The sequence below is a fragment of the Stegodyphus dumicola genome, chromosome 5 (genome assembly GCF_044657685.1).
Source record: "Stegodyphus dumicola isolate Sdum_Otavi_A_Nest chromosome 5, ASM4465768v1".
NCBI lineage: Eukaryota > Metazoa > Arthropoda > Arachnida > Araneae > Eresidae > Stegodyphus > Stegodyphus dumicola.
Genome location: NC_140772.1, coordinates 125,561,765 through 125,577,821, shown reverse-complemented (window position 1 = coordinate 125,577,821; position 16,057 = coordinate 125,561,765). Strand labels below are relative to the sequence as shown.

Here is a 16,057-nt window from a genome sequence, read left to right as displayed (position 1 = left end):
AAAAATGCTAAAATCAGAGATATTAATTAAAAACTCTTAAAACACTAATTTTCGCCCTCATTTTCCTGAGTGACAACAGGGCTGATATCAGCAACAATGGCAGCAGTGATGTCAGTAGCAATGGCTGTGTGCCATTGTTCCTGTAGCCCATTATATCACAAAATGATGGAATTTCGTCAAAAAACATCAAATAAAAAAAATTCATTCAAAGTTTGAAAAAAATTGCTTTGATGTGCACTGGCTCTTGTCTAGATGCACCTAAGTACCAAGTTTTGTAGCCCTGGGTCTATTAGCTTATGTGCAGCAAGAATGAAAGACGAACACAGATAGACTCTTCCTTTTATTATATGTAGAGATTTCATATTTTGTAAAGCATTTATGAGTTTTTGATTAAGAAACTCAACTATTTAAAGCGAGCAATGGGGCAACATTATACTGGGAAAAAAAAGCATTTTTTTCCCAGTACACGAGACTGTGTATCGGAAATTCTTAAGAAATGCTCTTTTAAATATTTTGTGATATTGCTGTTGAATTGAATTTTATGGTTTAAGTGCAAAGAACATGATATTTAATAAATTAAGGTAGCACACAAAATGTTAAAAAAACACATAATATAAAATTGCCGTAATATAAAATCTGAAAGCTTTCAGTTTTTTTTTTTTTTTCCTGAGGTTGCATGGAAGGTCTATTGTATGATACACCCATGAGCAATGAGGAAGATCTTGTTGCTATACACCCATGAGCAATGAGGAAGATCTTGTTGCTATACACCCATGAGCAATGAGAACGATCTTGTTGCTTGCATCACTTTAGCTGTCTGTGGAACAGCCAGGATATTTAAAAATGTCTGTGAATCTGCATGGTGCTGATATTGATCTTATGTTGATATTTTTATTTCTTATTTTCCTTGCAAACTTGTACATGATGAATGCATTTCCAACTCTGCATTTCTACCTGATTACCAGTTCACCTTTGAGTAATCTACCCCTCACAGAAGTTTGTACACACAAAAAATAATAATATATCCTGTGTATACACATTTTAAATATTTTTTTATTTAAACAGGAAAATGTTTAAATTTTCATTAAAATTACTCCTGTATATTCAAATTTTCAGTTATATTATTTAAAATATTATTCGTAAGTTAGTAGGTAAATTATTTGAAACATTTCCACTGGATCGAAACTTACAGGTCTTGCCTTTGAATGAATTCCATGTATATTTTTTATGTCAAAAAATGTGTCCACCATATCTAATACATTTTCTATGGGATTAAGACCTGGGCTATGCGGTGGCCAGGGAATGTGTTGGAAATCAGACTGATGTTCAGCAAACCAATTTTGAACACTTCTGGCACGATGTATTTTCATCCATGAAGTATCTGTCACCATCAGAGTCAAAATGCAACATTACGGGTGCACTTGATCTGTCAGTATATCTAAGTATCTCATGGCTGTTTGTTTACCCTCGAGGAACACCAGGGCAGCACTTCCATGCCAACAGAACATGCTCCATATCATATTTCCACCAGACCCTTGCACAGTGTGAGTAAAACAAGATGGATTCATGACATCATGGGGTTCTCACCAAATTCGACGTCTTCCCATCAGTGCAAAATAAGGTGTAGGTGTGATCCATCCGAACACATTAATTGTTTTCAATCCTCAGATGTCCAATGTCTTTTCCGACAACACTGTAAATGAATTCTTGCATGTCAGGGAGAAATGAGTAGTTATCTCACAGGCACCCAACTATGCATTCCTATCCTCTGCAATTCTCTGCACATGGTTCAAGCTGAAATCTGCTGGGAAGGGTCTTAATTGACGATCTGTGTGAGTTGAAGCACAGTAGAATCCCTCTTCTGCTGTACAATTTGTTGGACGCAGTACGCAATGAACTGGAAGTTGATCTGTCAGCACTATCCTTATCTTCAGGGCAGATGTTTTTATTTTATTCGGCTTATAATTCCTTACTAAATGTAGTATTTCATCTCGATGTACTTCGTCTTTGATATGATTTAAATCAAATTCCTTGTCATTATAAATATCACGAATACACATCAAATAGTTTTCTGATTGCAATTTTCTAATTTCGACTATGCGTAATGTATGCTTTACGCATCCGCGCGTTGAAAGAAATGTTTAATAAAGTAAACAAATAAATATTCAGCTTTTTTTTTTGTAAATTATTGATACCCTTTAGATCGTAATTGCTCTTTATTTCATAAATTATGGTATCATATTTTGAATTTTATAATTTCTGTATGTCATCTTACCAGATTTAAATTGATGATCTATAATCTGAAATCTCTGAAGTCTCGACGAGTCCGGATTAAAGACTTTTGACTGTAATGCAACATTAAATGAAAACCACTAATTTTTTTTTCAAAACAGATGGAAAATAGCTCTCGTACAATTTTGGAACAAAAGAAAAATAACTAATGCAAAGTTTTAAACATATCAGTTCATACTTAATTCACACCTATTTCATTCATTAACTAGTCTTGAAAGACAATCTGCATTTTTTAATTGGGCACCAGGGCAATGAGAAATATAAATATTATAATGCCCATCTCTGTAATTTGGCAGAATGAGGTACCGACTTATGAAAATATAATAATGGATTATGATCTGTGATCAGCTCGATATTCGATCCAAATACCCAACTCTCGAACATTTTTAATGACCACACAACGGCATAAGTCTCACGTTGAATAGTTCACCAGTTCTGCTCAGTTTTCGAAAGTTTTTGACTGGCAAAGCTGATGCAAACTGCCTTTGCTGTCTCATTGTGGCAAGCAAGCACCAACACCATATGAACTAGCATCACACTGTATGGTGTAAGGTTTTTCTGGGTCTGGAGTGTAAAGTTTTGGTGTTTCACACAGTCAATGTTTCAGATCTTGAAATGCTGATCTCTCAACATCAATCCATGGAATTATCTCAGGAATTTTCTTTTTCGTAAGCTTCTCAATGGGTGAGCTATTTCTTCATAATTCTTTATGTAATCACGATAATAGTTGAATAAGCCTAATGCACTCTTTAGAGCAGTCTCATTTTAGGACTTTTTAGAACTTCGATGGCTTGTAGTTTTTTAGGATTAGGTTGATGTCTTCCAGCTCCTATTATATGTCCTAAATATTTTATCTCTGAACGTGCAAAAATACATTTCTTTACGTTCATCGCAAATCTGAGCTCACTTGAATTACTCAGATTAAGAGGTAATGGTATTTCACCGGACCATGATGATTTTAACACAGCTAAGGGACCTCTAGCTTCATGACCATACATAAACTTAAATGGAGATACACCTGTAGTGCAGTTTGGAACTTCATGATACGCAAAAAGTAGATAAGGTATGTGCTTGTCCCAGTTAACAGGATCTGGGCGAATTACATGATGTAGCATTTGTTTAAATACTCAATTCCATTTTTCCATTGAGCCGTTCAATGCTGGGTAACCAGGTGTCGAAAAACGAGGATGAGTTCCTAACCTTTTTTCGAATTCTTGAGTTAACTGTGAGGTAAAATTAGTGATCACTACAAATAATTTCTGGAATAACGGTTCTCATAAAAATGTCTAATAGAGCATCATAAGTAGCTTTGGTGGAAATACTTTTTAAAGGTATGATTTCCGGCCATTTTGAATGATTATCTATCAAACACAAACACTATTTATGTTTTCTTCCTGAAGGCGGTGAAATTTCACTTATAATATTTATATTTTCTGTATGAAAGGGATATGGCTCGCGAACAATAGGAGTAATTGGAATTTTATCCGCTTGTCTTTACGGATTTTTTAATTGACATCTTTTGCATGTTCTGCAATAATTTTCTACATCTTTGGATATGTTCGGCCAATAAAATGAAAGCTTAATGCTTCCTTCAGTTTTCCATATACCTAATAGATTTCCGAATATAAAATCATGAGCTAATTGAAGAACTTTATTTTGATAATTCTCAGGCAAAACTAACCGTTGTATGTTTTCCCCACAAATTTTTTCTGTATGAAATAATAATTCATCCTGTAAAAAGAAATTATTCTTCCCTAATTCTGCATCCTTAAAAGAATTTATTAATGTTTGACAGTTTCTCTGATCGACCTTAAATTTATTCGATTCCGAATAATTGTTTAGTCTTTCAACATCTTGTTTCGCAACCGAGCTATAAAAAAGATTTACATTTCACAGTTCAATGGACAAGCGTCTAGACCCCAAACCTCACTTTTGCACATCACCCGGGTTTCGGAATGACAGAGGAAAAACGGGATTTCGTCCAAGCACTCACAAATGCTCATGTTAGATTTCATCCAAGTGCTCGCAGTTGCTTATTTCGAAGACCGCGTGCTTATGTTACTATCGCTTGAAATGCTAACGAATATGTGTTAGTGGTGCTATATTTACTTAGCTTAGTTTTTCTTAAAAGTAAAGTGGCTAATTTCATTCAATATACTGTGTATGATTAATTGTGTGTAAAATTTCCGTTTGTAAAATTTTTCCATGTCTGAGTTTTTTCCATGTCTGAATGCAAATATTTCGCATATTTATATTATCTAATATGAGCAGGCGATCCCATGACAGCAGGCAACTGCATTTTGGCTAATTAACTGTTAATTACATTAATTTAAATCTCATCTATATAATGGGTAAATAAGGGGCAATATCGAACTTTTGTATGAGGAAAATAAAGAGTTTTGATTTTCATTAGCAGCTTTGATTTATGAATGTAAAAATCCTTCTCTGTATGAGATTGAAACTTTCAAAGCTATACAAGCATTTATTTTATTTAATATTTTTCTTATCTTATGCTTATTATCTTAACCCATTCAACTAGTTGATGACTTTGTAAATTGGCAAAAATTGTGTCACTAACTTTATGGCTGATAGGTAATTTTCTGTTCTTAAATAAACAGGAAATTGAATGTGAAAAAAGAATAAACTTTATGTCTGTTATTTACATTTTAAGAGCAAGTAGGTTCTGTTCTGCGAAACGACAGTTAAATGAAGCATGTTATTTAATTCCTGAAACACATGTGTGGTACATCACAATATATTATCACAATAATAAGAGTGTGAAGACGAACTATTTGGTACAACTTTTTTTTATTTGGCATAATATAAAACAACTACACTAAAACTGTTTTGATTGATGATTACTTCGATACTGATGGTTGACTGGTTGGAAAACAAACTGTCTGTAACTTCTTGTGGAAAAGAGAAAAATCTTGTGGCAGTGCATAGAATTTTGATAAAACCATATAATAAAATAATTGATTAAAAATGTTAATTATCCCAAGTAAACTTGTATGTAACCTTTAGATGTCTGAAATATTATTCACCCATACCAACGAGACCCTGTAAACTACTTAAACAAAGTAACAAGACCCTGTAAACTACTTGATTGGAATGTCTGCTTGTTAGGATGGCATGGCATTGCAAACTTCTAAGATAGGACTGAATTATATTTTATATATTTTTTGTAAAGCCTAGGCATTTAACAAAACTCTTGAGACCTTGACTATATCAAAGAAGAGTGCACATATAATTGATTAATAGGCAAATTGAAAATTTGGGTCTGAACCTATATTGATCTGAGATTATATTTTGTTGCATTTTTTCTTCTTCTGACACCAGTTGTTACATTATTTTCTTTCCTTTAGTACGTTCGTTACATGGGTTCATGTGGATTTTGAGCAAATAACAAAGACAGCACTTAATGGAACTGGGCAGTATTGTCAGGATAGCTCAGGAACACGTTTTTACCGTCATCAATGAACTACTATAAACACGCTCACATGATCAGCGATGCAGCCTCTAGGTTATCAGGTTATCATGGTGAAGACAGCTTCACGGCAAAGCACTAGAGTACAGCTCCCGACTCTGCTTGGTCGTTCTTGGAACTCAACGCTACAACTCGCGATGCACTCGACGACACACAGAGCATGGCTCCTGACTCTATGGTTCAATCGTTTCCGAAGCTCAACACACTCTCTCGACGATTCACTAACTGCGATACGCTAAGAGACTCCTTCGGTACACTCAACAACCCACTCAGTACTCGCTGCCTGGCTGTCAACTTGATCGACTCCGCACGGCTCGCTAGATGAGGCACACTCGATCCTAACTGTCTCGTACTCTATGTTGGGCACACACTCTCGCCTTCTCGACGAGGCATACTCACTCTCTGACTGCAGACCAGCAGGGTTTATATAGCTTTCGGCTTGTGTTCGAGAACATTCTGGGCTAAACCGGTAAGAATTCTTTCCAGAAGGTTCTCCTTCCGTACATGGTATGTCGCCACATAGGCGATTTCTCCAAAAACAAAATGGGCAAATGGGGCAAATCTGCCTTCCTTTGCCATTTTATGGCAACCCTAAATCTGCTTTGCAGGGAAGCCATCCTACCGCGCCTGTACATTTCGTAACAACAGCTTTAACAATCTTTTTCACCAGCAATAATAAACTAAAAAGGACTGCACATTTATTACTTCAAAGCATGTAAATTATCTCATAAAATAAACATTTTCATTCACTAAGCATGTATTTTTTATAAGATTACCGTTATGAAAGTGAAAATATGATAAACAATGTTTGATGTATTTTTATCAATGAAATTTTGTTTTAGCCTATTGCTTGGTATGATAATATCTATATTTCAAGACTGTGAGCTTCTGATGCGCAGAGTTGTCAATTTTATTACCTAGATAAGATTCCTTTGCTAAAAAATGAGCTAAACTGTATTCCATCTATTTGGATCTGTTAGTAAACCTGTATGTATAGTTAAACTTCCAACATGAAAACTGATACTTTCAAGGGAATAAATGCAGGTAGTGCAACACCAGAGTATCTGATTCATCAAAAAAGTATTTTTTCAGAATGTATATCCTAGAAACAGTTCTGTAAGTGACTATGAAAAAATTCCAAGAAAATATGTAAATAAGTAAAACACCCTGAGTGAAAGTATCCACCAAAACTAAGCATGGGGTGAGCTGGTAGTCCACATTAAAAGAAAAGGTTCTCATAAGTACTAGTTATTTACAATGATTGTCTGTGTGGTATCCATGAGAGGATTTTCTGCATATTACTATATTTTCCACATATATTCCTCTATATACAAAAATGAAAACTATACACCACTTTATACAAAAAATTTTTTATTTAAGATCATAAATCAATCTATTTATATCAGCTGTATAAAATGTTTTATTTAAAATATAGAAATTAAATTTATGAATTTTAGTAAATTACATAAAGATAAAATAAATTTTAACTGAAAAAGATATGGCAAGGCATAGTGTCTGGTGAATTCTTTTTATGGCTGGGGAGATAATGATATATTTCCTAGTACCAATTTCTTTTTTTATTAATACAGTAGAAGTCCAGAAATCCGCAAAGCTTGGACCAAAGGTTGTGCGGATTTTAGGATTTTGCAGATTTCAGGACAGAAAAGATAAGTCATAATATTCAGACTTAAAGTGCAAAATAAATAAGGTGTATTAGATACATTTAATTAAATTATTATATACATTATCGCAATAACTTATTATATACATTAAATTATTATTATATATATAAATTGATTATATTATTCATTGTGTTATATACACACAGCATCGAGGTTTGCCGATTTCGCCTCATGCAAAGATTTCAGATTCCGATGTTAGAATCACTGTTACTGTAAAATTTCAACAGCTTTTCTTTATTTTTCCATATATCATTCACAATCATATTGCAATTCCATACGATTCTGCCATAAACCGAGGAGTAGCACCTGTCTCCATCTTTTGCAGAATTGGCACTTGTTGCATTACCATCAATGCAACGTGTTTACGCTTTTCAACATTGCAAGCAGTAAAATCATGAGTGCGTTTCTTATCTATTAAAAAAGGGCTGAAATTTAAAATATTCTTAATTTATCCACAAAATATACGAATAAGAAGAAAGGCAGCACTAAATAATCTTGTGAAATTAACAAAGCTCAGAAAATACAACAATGTGAATTGTGAACTTCAAAGAAGAGTTGAGTGAATCGTCTGCTTTTTTACCTCAATGCAGATTAGAGGGGAAAAAAACTTTTATCGTGATGTCAATAATTTGGTATTTCCGTTATGACTCATTATTATTCGGTAATTATGATGTTATTCGGTAAGTATTTTTTCTTCAATATTTCGTACTCAATGTTGCTGTTTCCGGAACCTATAAACTGAATGTTTATATTTTGAGACGCAATGCGGATTTCAGGTCGGCGGATTTTCGGTATTTGACTGTAGTTTGGGCAATGATTAAAATGCTGATGTTAGGAAAAACTGTTTTTCCTTTATTCTTACATATCGAAAACTGCCACCAAAAATATTAGATGTGACATTTTACCTGTTTTGTGTAACAATTTGTACTTCATTCCGTCAGGCTTGTGTTTTCCTCCTAGTGCATTATGCAATGCTCCCACAGATTTGCATATGTTACGTAAGTGTTTCAATATTTGTGTTTTACTTTAGTACATCATAACTTACTAAGATGCTGTGTAGTTTATTCAGATGTTTATCCTATAACAATGTATTATTTATCTACACTATGTACATGTACTGAATTTAGTGATACCTTCCCTTTCTATACGTAAGATTTATTTTAACTAATAATTTAAACTTTCCTATAAGCCTTCATTCCCTTAATTATCAGTGCCAGAATAGTTAAATGTTGTAGCGCGTGTGAATGAATGCAAATTTTCTATTTTGAAGGAAGTAGTTAGAAGCCAAGTTAAGAGAGAGTTAGGCTCTAGCTGCCATCTCTGCCGTAGGTACGTTTGCTTATTGCTGGTTCAAGTGGCTTATATTGCATTACTTTGCTGCCACTAGTTTAGAAGTAGGTTGAAATTACGGATCTCGCTCAGCCCTGTTTTATCACTTGTTAATATTTCAACTTTTAGTTTCAATTATCTGACTTTCAGTTACCAAGTAAAGGCGAAGTTTGTCCGCTTCGAGTTGACGCATTGTAAATTTTAAATAAAGGGTACATGAAACCTTCTCCTTTGTAGTTTCCTGCTACTCTAGTATACAGATAGAAGTTAACCCACCTGTACTCTACAAGATAATTCACAGTTAATGTTATTGTAAAATATCTAAGATATACAAAAATAAAAAATAAAAAAAGATTATATGGTTAAATGCATTGTAAACTGTGCAAGAAATTTACAAATCATTCACTATTCTTCTGTAATTTTAATGTAACTTATGATCATTACATACTTTGGGTGGTAGTTTTTTATATGTAAAAGTAACGGAAAAACAGATTTTCCTAACATCAGCATTTTAATCATTGACAAACTATTAATAAAAAAGAAATTGGTACTAAGAAATATCTGATTATATACCCAACCATGAAAAGAATTCACCAGACACTGTCTATATTGACAAAATATGCAACCCATAATATCAGCAAAATGTATTTGGCAACGCATCCAACTAGAACTTTTAAATTTGCATTCTTTCCTGCGCTTTAAATCATGTAATTCTGTGGTATGACCACTTGCCATATATCATTTTCAGTTAAAATTTATTTCATCTTTATATAATTTACTATAATTCATAAATTTAATTGCTGTATTTTAAATAAAACATTTTATATAGCTGATATATAAATAGATTGATTTATGATTTTAGATTAAAAATATTTTGTATAAAGTGGTGTATAGTTTTCATTTTTGTATATAGAGGAATATATGTGGAAAATATAGTAATATGCAGAAAATCCTCTCATGGATACAACGCAGACAATCTTTGTAAATAACTAGTATTTATGAGAACCATTTTTTTAAAATGTGGACTACCAGCTCAACCATGTGCTTAGATTTAGGGTGCATGTTTGGGTGGATACTTTGACTCAGGGTGTTTTACTTATTTACATATTTTCTTGGAATTTTTTCATAGTCACTTACAGATCTGTTTCTAGGATACACGTTCAGAAAGAATACTTTTTTGATGGATCAGGTCTCTGGTGTTGCACTACCTGCATTAATTCACTTGAAAGTTTCAGTTTTCATGTTGGAAGTTTAACTATACATACAAGTTTTAGCAATGGAATTTTATCTAGGTAATAAAATCGCCAACTCTGAGCATGCAGCTATCTTGTTCCGTAATTCATAGAAGAGTCAACAGTTGATTTTGCGTGTCATTAATATTTGTCCCTGAGAAAGACCTTTCAATTGTTTCCTAGGGTATCGGCTGAATTTCCAATGCGAAATTACTTGTCCCTGTAGAGGTCGTTTTATTATTTCAGAAGGTACGTTAATACATTTTTGGTCCAATGATTTTGCAGGCATGCAATATAAACAACGCTATAGACTAAAATTCCCTATACTCAAAATCCCTTTTCCCTTCCTCATATCCTAGAGAAGGAAAAACCGGTTATGAGCAAAATTGAGGTTTGGGGGTCTAGATGCTTGTGTTCAACGGCGCCAACCTCAAGTTCTTTTTGTTTATGAGTTTCTGGTTTCTTCTCAAGGGAGAGTGTTGATTCATTAAGCTTATCTCTCATTGCAAAAATAGATTCTGCTCATGAATATAGGCAACTATTTGTTTTTTTTGTAATAAATGGGAATGGTTGCTAAAGTTGTCTCTATGGCGTCACCCAATGCTGAACTTAAAATGATTTTACCCTTACTTTCTATTTTTAATTCAGGAATTAATGTTGTGTTCAAAATTGGTATTTCCGTACCTGAATCTTTTATTGCTTCTACTTGCTTCCCTGCAATGTAAACAGTAATATTTTCCAAGGAATAAAAATTAAGTTTTTCGTCCGAACACTAGCGTTTTTGTTAATGTTTAGAATTTGCATTTGTAACAACCGCATTGTCCTTCGGTTTACTTGAAGTGTTAACTCTCGGTTGACCGGAAAATTATCGTTCTGTTTATTGGACCTCTCAAATTTATTTTGCCTGTTCGGGCAATCCTTAGCCAAATGTAAAATGCTACTGCACACGTAACATTCTCGCAGTTTAATGTAAACAAATGTTTCTGTTCATTTACCACTGAATCTTTTCTTAGTGCTGGTGGAATATATTTAGAGGTTTTGTTGCATGAATCATGAAAATTATTGCGCTTTTCACCTCTTATGTCATCGAAAGGTTTACCTTTTGCTATGAAGTAAGTGTCGCATTCCTTCACTAGATCTTCTGGACGTAGCCAACTTTCACCTTGTCTAACTGCAACATGGCACGGTAAATCATTTTCCAATGTTTGAAAAAGTTTGTCAGAAATGATTAAGTTAATTCAAGACTCAAAATCATTTATGTTTCTACTTTTACAATTATGCATCCAACCTGATCTTAAACGAGAAACGAACTGCAAATGAGTTTCCCCCATCAACCTTTTAGCTTGGCAAAAATTTTCTAAACATATAATTGGCAATGGATCATATTCCTTTAGGATTAAAGATTTAATTTTCTCATAATCTTTCAAATCATCATCTTTAATATATACTATAATATTAGAAGATTTATCACCTATCAGTTTAAGTAAAATTTCAGACTTATTTGGTACGCTTTTATGCTTAAAAACCTTTTCTATTGAATCAAAAAATAAGTTCAATGCTTCTCCCTTTTTAAGTATAGAAATCGATACTGCCTGTATAGCTTTCAAAAGCTTATCTAATGAAAGTGTATTTTCTACGTTGTGACTAGATTCATTTCTACTTTCGATTCGTATCAAACGCAGTTTCGCAATTTCCTCTGACTTTTTCCTTTCTTCCACCGTAGTGTTAAGGAATTCAGTGACAAAATCTTTATCTTTCAAATATTCTTTAGAACTTAAAAGCTTATCTTTTAATTCTACGACTTTTAAACTGGGATCGGCTTCTTCACCGAGTTCCTTCAACACTTTTAATTACTCCCTTAAACATATTTATAAGAAATTTTCCTTAAAAATTACAACAAAAATTTCTCACTTTTTCGCAAAATCCAGTGACCTTCGTTCTCTCTGGTTCTCAAAAGAGAGTGTGCTGTCATGCTTGTCAGGATGGCAGAGACGTGTTACAATACATTATTGGAAGGTGAATCCTTTATTATATAGAAGCACGACTTTTATGTACAAATATTTACATGACATTGATATTATATGATTTAAAAAATAATTCTAATGAAACACAGTTGTTTAGTACCTTACAACTTAATCAGCCACGCTGACTAAAATCGAAACTCGAACTCGGGTGTAAACTCCCTACCACACTTTCCGCAGACAACTCTCGTCTGTCTCACTTGCTGGATTCTTACTGCAAGGCAGGCAGCTGATTGGCTGACCGCAGCCAGATACATGACACTGGTGTTATTTCTCAAATAAATTTACTCATTGCTGCATTCATCCTGAAGCTTTAGTAGCCAAAACAATTCCCGAAAACCTGAAAATCATTTTGTATTAAACTGTGAAAATTGTTGATTTAATAAAAAGCCAAGCCTTAAATTCAAGAATATTTATGATTTGATTGCCAAGAGATGGGCAGCAAACATGAAACACTTTTGTTACATTCCGAAGTAAGGTGGTTATCCAGACCCAAAGTTTTAAATCGTCTTTTTGAACTTTGGTCAGAAATTCAAATTTTCCTTTTTGATTCAAAACTGGAATTGCAAAACTGTTTATTTATTGAATTATGGTTGGTGCATTTAGCATATTTAGGTGATATTTTTGGAAGTTAAATGAATTAAATTTAGGATTACAAGGACAAATGTTAATTTTTTTTTTACATCAGAGATAAAATTAATGCAATAATAAAAACTCAAATCAAAGAATTGGATAATAATATTTAAAGTTTTTTACCACTTTTAAAAAGTTTTCTAACCAAAAAAATTTAGAGAATAAAACACGAATTAACATCCAACGTTAAAAATCATTGCTTAATGTCCTTCCCTCCCCCTTTTCCCCTTTGGCTAAGCAAGAATGCAGTGATTTTTTCTTATTTTGCCACTTCAGACCACTTAAAAGCACAAATATATATCAATATTGTGTCTCCCCATGATCGTTTTCTTGGGAAACATTCTGTGGAAACTTTCATCTTATGCTAATTTCCACCGCATTGGGTATAATGCATTTATTATATTTTCTAAGAAATCTATTACATATAGTATTTTTCTAAAAATATCAGAATCGTTCCAGTTCTTATGAGGTGAAACTGTATATGATGGAAATGTAATGTCAACAACGAACAAAATGTTAGAATGAGAACTAGGAATAAGTTTGTTATAAGTAATTTGGTTTATTGTATAGCAGAGTTCTTGTACAGCCAAAGACAAGCTGCAGAGAGTAACTATCTAATGAGATTTTGAATGCAATTCCCAAACAATAAATGCACACCAGAATATATATATATATATATATATATATATATATATTTTTTTTTTTAAAGGAAGACTGAAAAAAGAAACCCATTTAATTGATTTGCTGACATTGAAAATATATTTTACTAGCTGCTTGCACAGCCAGCTGCCTGAAATAGTTACCAAAAAAAGATATATATATATATATATAATGATGTTAGTGAATCCATTTAGTATTTAATAATAATAGACATGAAGAACTATGTTTACTGCTTTTAAATCACATGTTCTGTTAATCAATAAAGATAGAGTTGAAAGAATTTATTTTCTTACACTTTGCTAAATGGCAAAACAGTGTGTTTGTAGAAGATTTAAAGAAAAAAAAAATATATATATATAGCATTCTAACAAGGGAAATATAAATAAAGTAAATAACAGTAGCAAAAAGGTAAGAAATAATTTATAGTAATTTGTTTTAAGTTTTGGGAAGTTAAAGCCTAACAAGTCGTAAAATTTTTTTTTAATTATTATTTTTTTTCTCACTTTGTTTTAAGATCTTCTGTAACGTCACATTATTAATGAAAAAATTATTCTCACATCAAAGCGGTGCCTTATTTATTAAATATTCCAACACATCTCCAATACTAAATAGCAGAAAAAAGGAGTACTTGTTTAAGAAAGGGAAGAAAATGCTAAAAAGTTATTGAAGCATTTAATGTTTTGTATTAAATATTTTTAATATATAAAATTTTAGTTGTGCTTTTTTAATTTTCCAGTTTCTCATATGTGTTGTTTTTTCTCCAGTATACAATATATGAAATGTATTAAATATAATATTACTTGTATTATCAATATTAAATATAATGAAGCACTGCAGTTTTTTCTTTAACAAATATTAGAAATATTTCCTCACATCTGCACATGCTCTATCCAGTTCAGTACTTTTTGCAGTTTGGCATTGTTATCTGAGCATCCAGCCATTTTTTTTAATCCATGAGAGCTGAATTTACTTAGCATATTCTTTATTTTCATAATTTAATGTTTGTCAGAGTAGTATTTGATGATTAAAGAAAGTAAGAGAGCAAAAAATTTTTAAACAACAAGGTAATATATACAAAGTGGTAAAAATATGTATGACCAGATAAAAATAGTTAAGCTACTCAAATTTAATGGATGATTAACTTTGAAATTAAAAATCAGTACCCATGTCTATGGTTTAGCACATTTGCAAATTGATGTTGTTAATGAATGGAAAACTCTCATGTGAAACAAGTTCTGCTTTCTTCTGCCATATATTGCTGATGTGTTAGAATATTTAATAGATAAGAATAGGGCTTTGAGGTGACAATAATTTCTTCATTAATAATGTGGCATTATAGAAGATCCAGACATGTCTTTTATGCCTCTGGATGATGTTTCCAGCATTTGCCTTAAGAAAAATATAATAAACAGCAGCTCAAATAGGTTGTTGTGAAAGTTATTCATTCATTAATTATTTGAATGGTGCAAAACCTTTAACAGCATGCCAAAGCATGTCCACTGATATCTTCAGCTTTGGAAGATTATTTCTAACACTTCTCTTAATTGCTGTAGAACAAACAACCTTCTGTATTGTATTTTGCTGCATTATGTGAAATAGCTATGTTTGTAAACATTCTAAAAGGAAATTATTTTTCTGCAATTAATAATTGTACCCCTTCAAAAAGAATTATAACCACTTTGAAAACTAAGATAAACTTTATTTGGTGACTGTACTGATTTTGCAAATGTGATAATTGTATATGTATAGTGTTGAAAAGTCAGTTGGCATTTGTGGTTTTAAATTGTAAATTGCATGTTAAAAGAAATCTGAGATTTGAAAAGCAGATACATTAAAATATACATGAAATATTAAGCATATATTTTTTGTATGTTATTGTTCATGTATTTATACATTTCTTTATTTTATTTGCAGTCTACAAAAGAAAGACTGTCTTCCTTGAATGCCACTGGTATTGCAATGCTGTTCAGTGCAGGGACATTTCTGTATGTAGCTACTGTTCATGTGCTTCCTGAAATTGCTGTGCAATCCCATAGGCATTCCTTAAATGGTGATAATTCACCAGACTCAAAAGGTTTTAAGAAAGTTGAACTTTTAGCTCTTGTTGTTGGTGCACTTCTACCTTTACTACTATCCATTGGCCATCACCACTGATAAAATCGCTATCTATTTTATGAAGGAATAACATTGTAATGATGTGTCACAGCATATAATTTAAATATTAAATTGTATGCTTATGAAATGATGTGATAAATGGAACAAAGTTGCATTTAATACCATATTTGAAAATCTTGAATTTTTTTTCTTTTCACATTTCAGTAGCTACCTTAGAAGATTCCATCTCTTGTATTCAATCAGTGTGTACATTTTAATAACATTTCTATGTGTATACTGATTTTTTTTTAAATAAAGGATATGGATGTTTCCATATATTTATGTTAAAATTTTAGGTAGGTTTAAAGAAAATCACTTTTGCATATATGTTTTCAATCTTTAAACAGTCATCACACATAATATTTGAAGTATAATACTCATCGAAACTTTAATCATTGCTATAAAAAATATGATACTGATTTTGTACTTTTTTTATGCCTCATATTTATTTTGAAATCTTAGATGCCTTTTTCCAAATTAAGCTTAAAAATTGGCATAACTCTTGGTGAAAAAATCATTTTGTTCCTCCAGCTTATTTTCTGCCAAATGCATCTACTTTTTTGTGAC

At 32.2% G+C, this 16,057-nt stretch overlaps 1 protein-coding gene across 3 annotated transcripts in view; it reads left to right on the top strand.

Annotated features, from left to right (window-relative positions):
- Zip102B (Zinc/iron regulated transporter-related protein 102B) overlaps positions 1 to 15,766 on the top strand; it is a 100,909-nt gene extending 85,143 nt beyond the window's left edge. For all 3 annotated transcript variants that reach the window (XM_035364429.2, XM_035364430.2, XM_035364428.2), the window contains one exon: positions 15,251 to 15,766. In XM_035364429.2, the coding sequence (XP_035220320.1) occupies positions 15,251 to 15,490 (240 nt within the window). In that variant the 3' untranslated portion in view covers positions 15,491 to 15,766. The remainder of the gene's footprint in view (positions 1 to 15,250) is intronic.
- Positions 15,767 to 16,057: the final 291 nt, after the last annotated feature.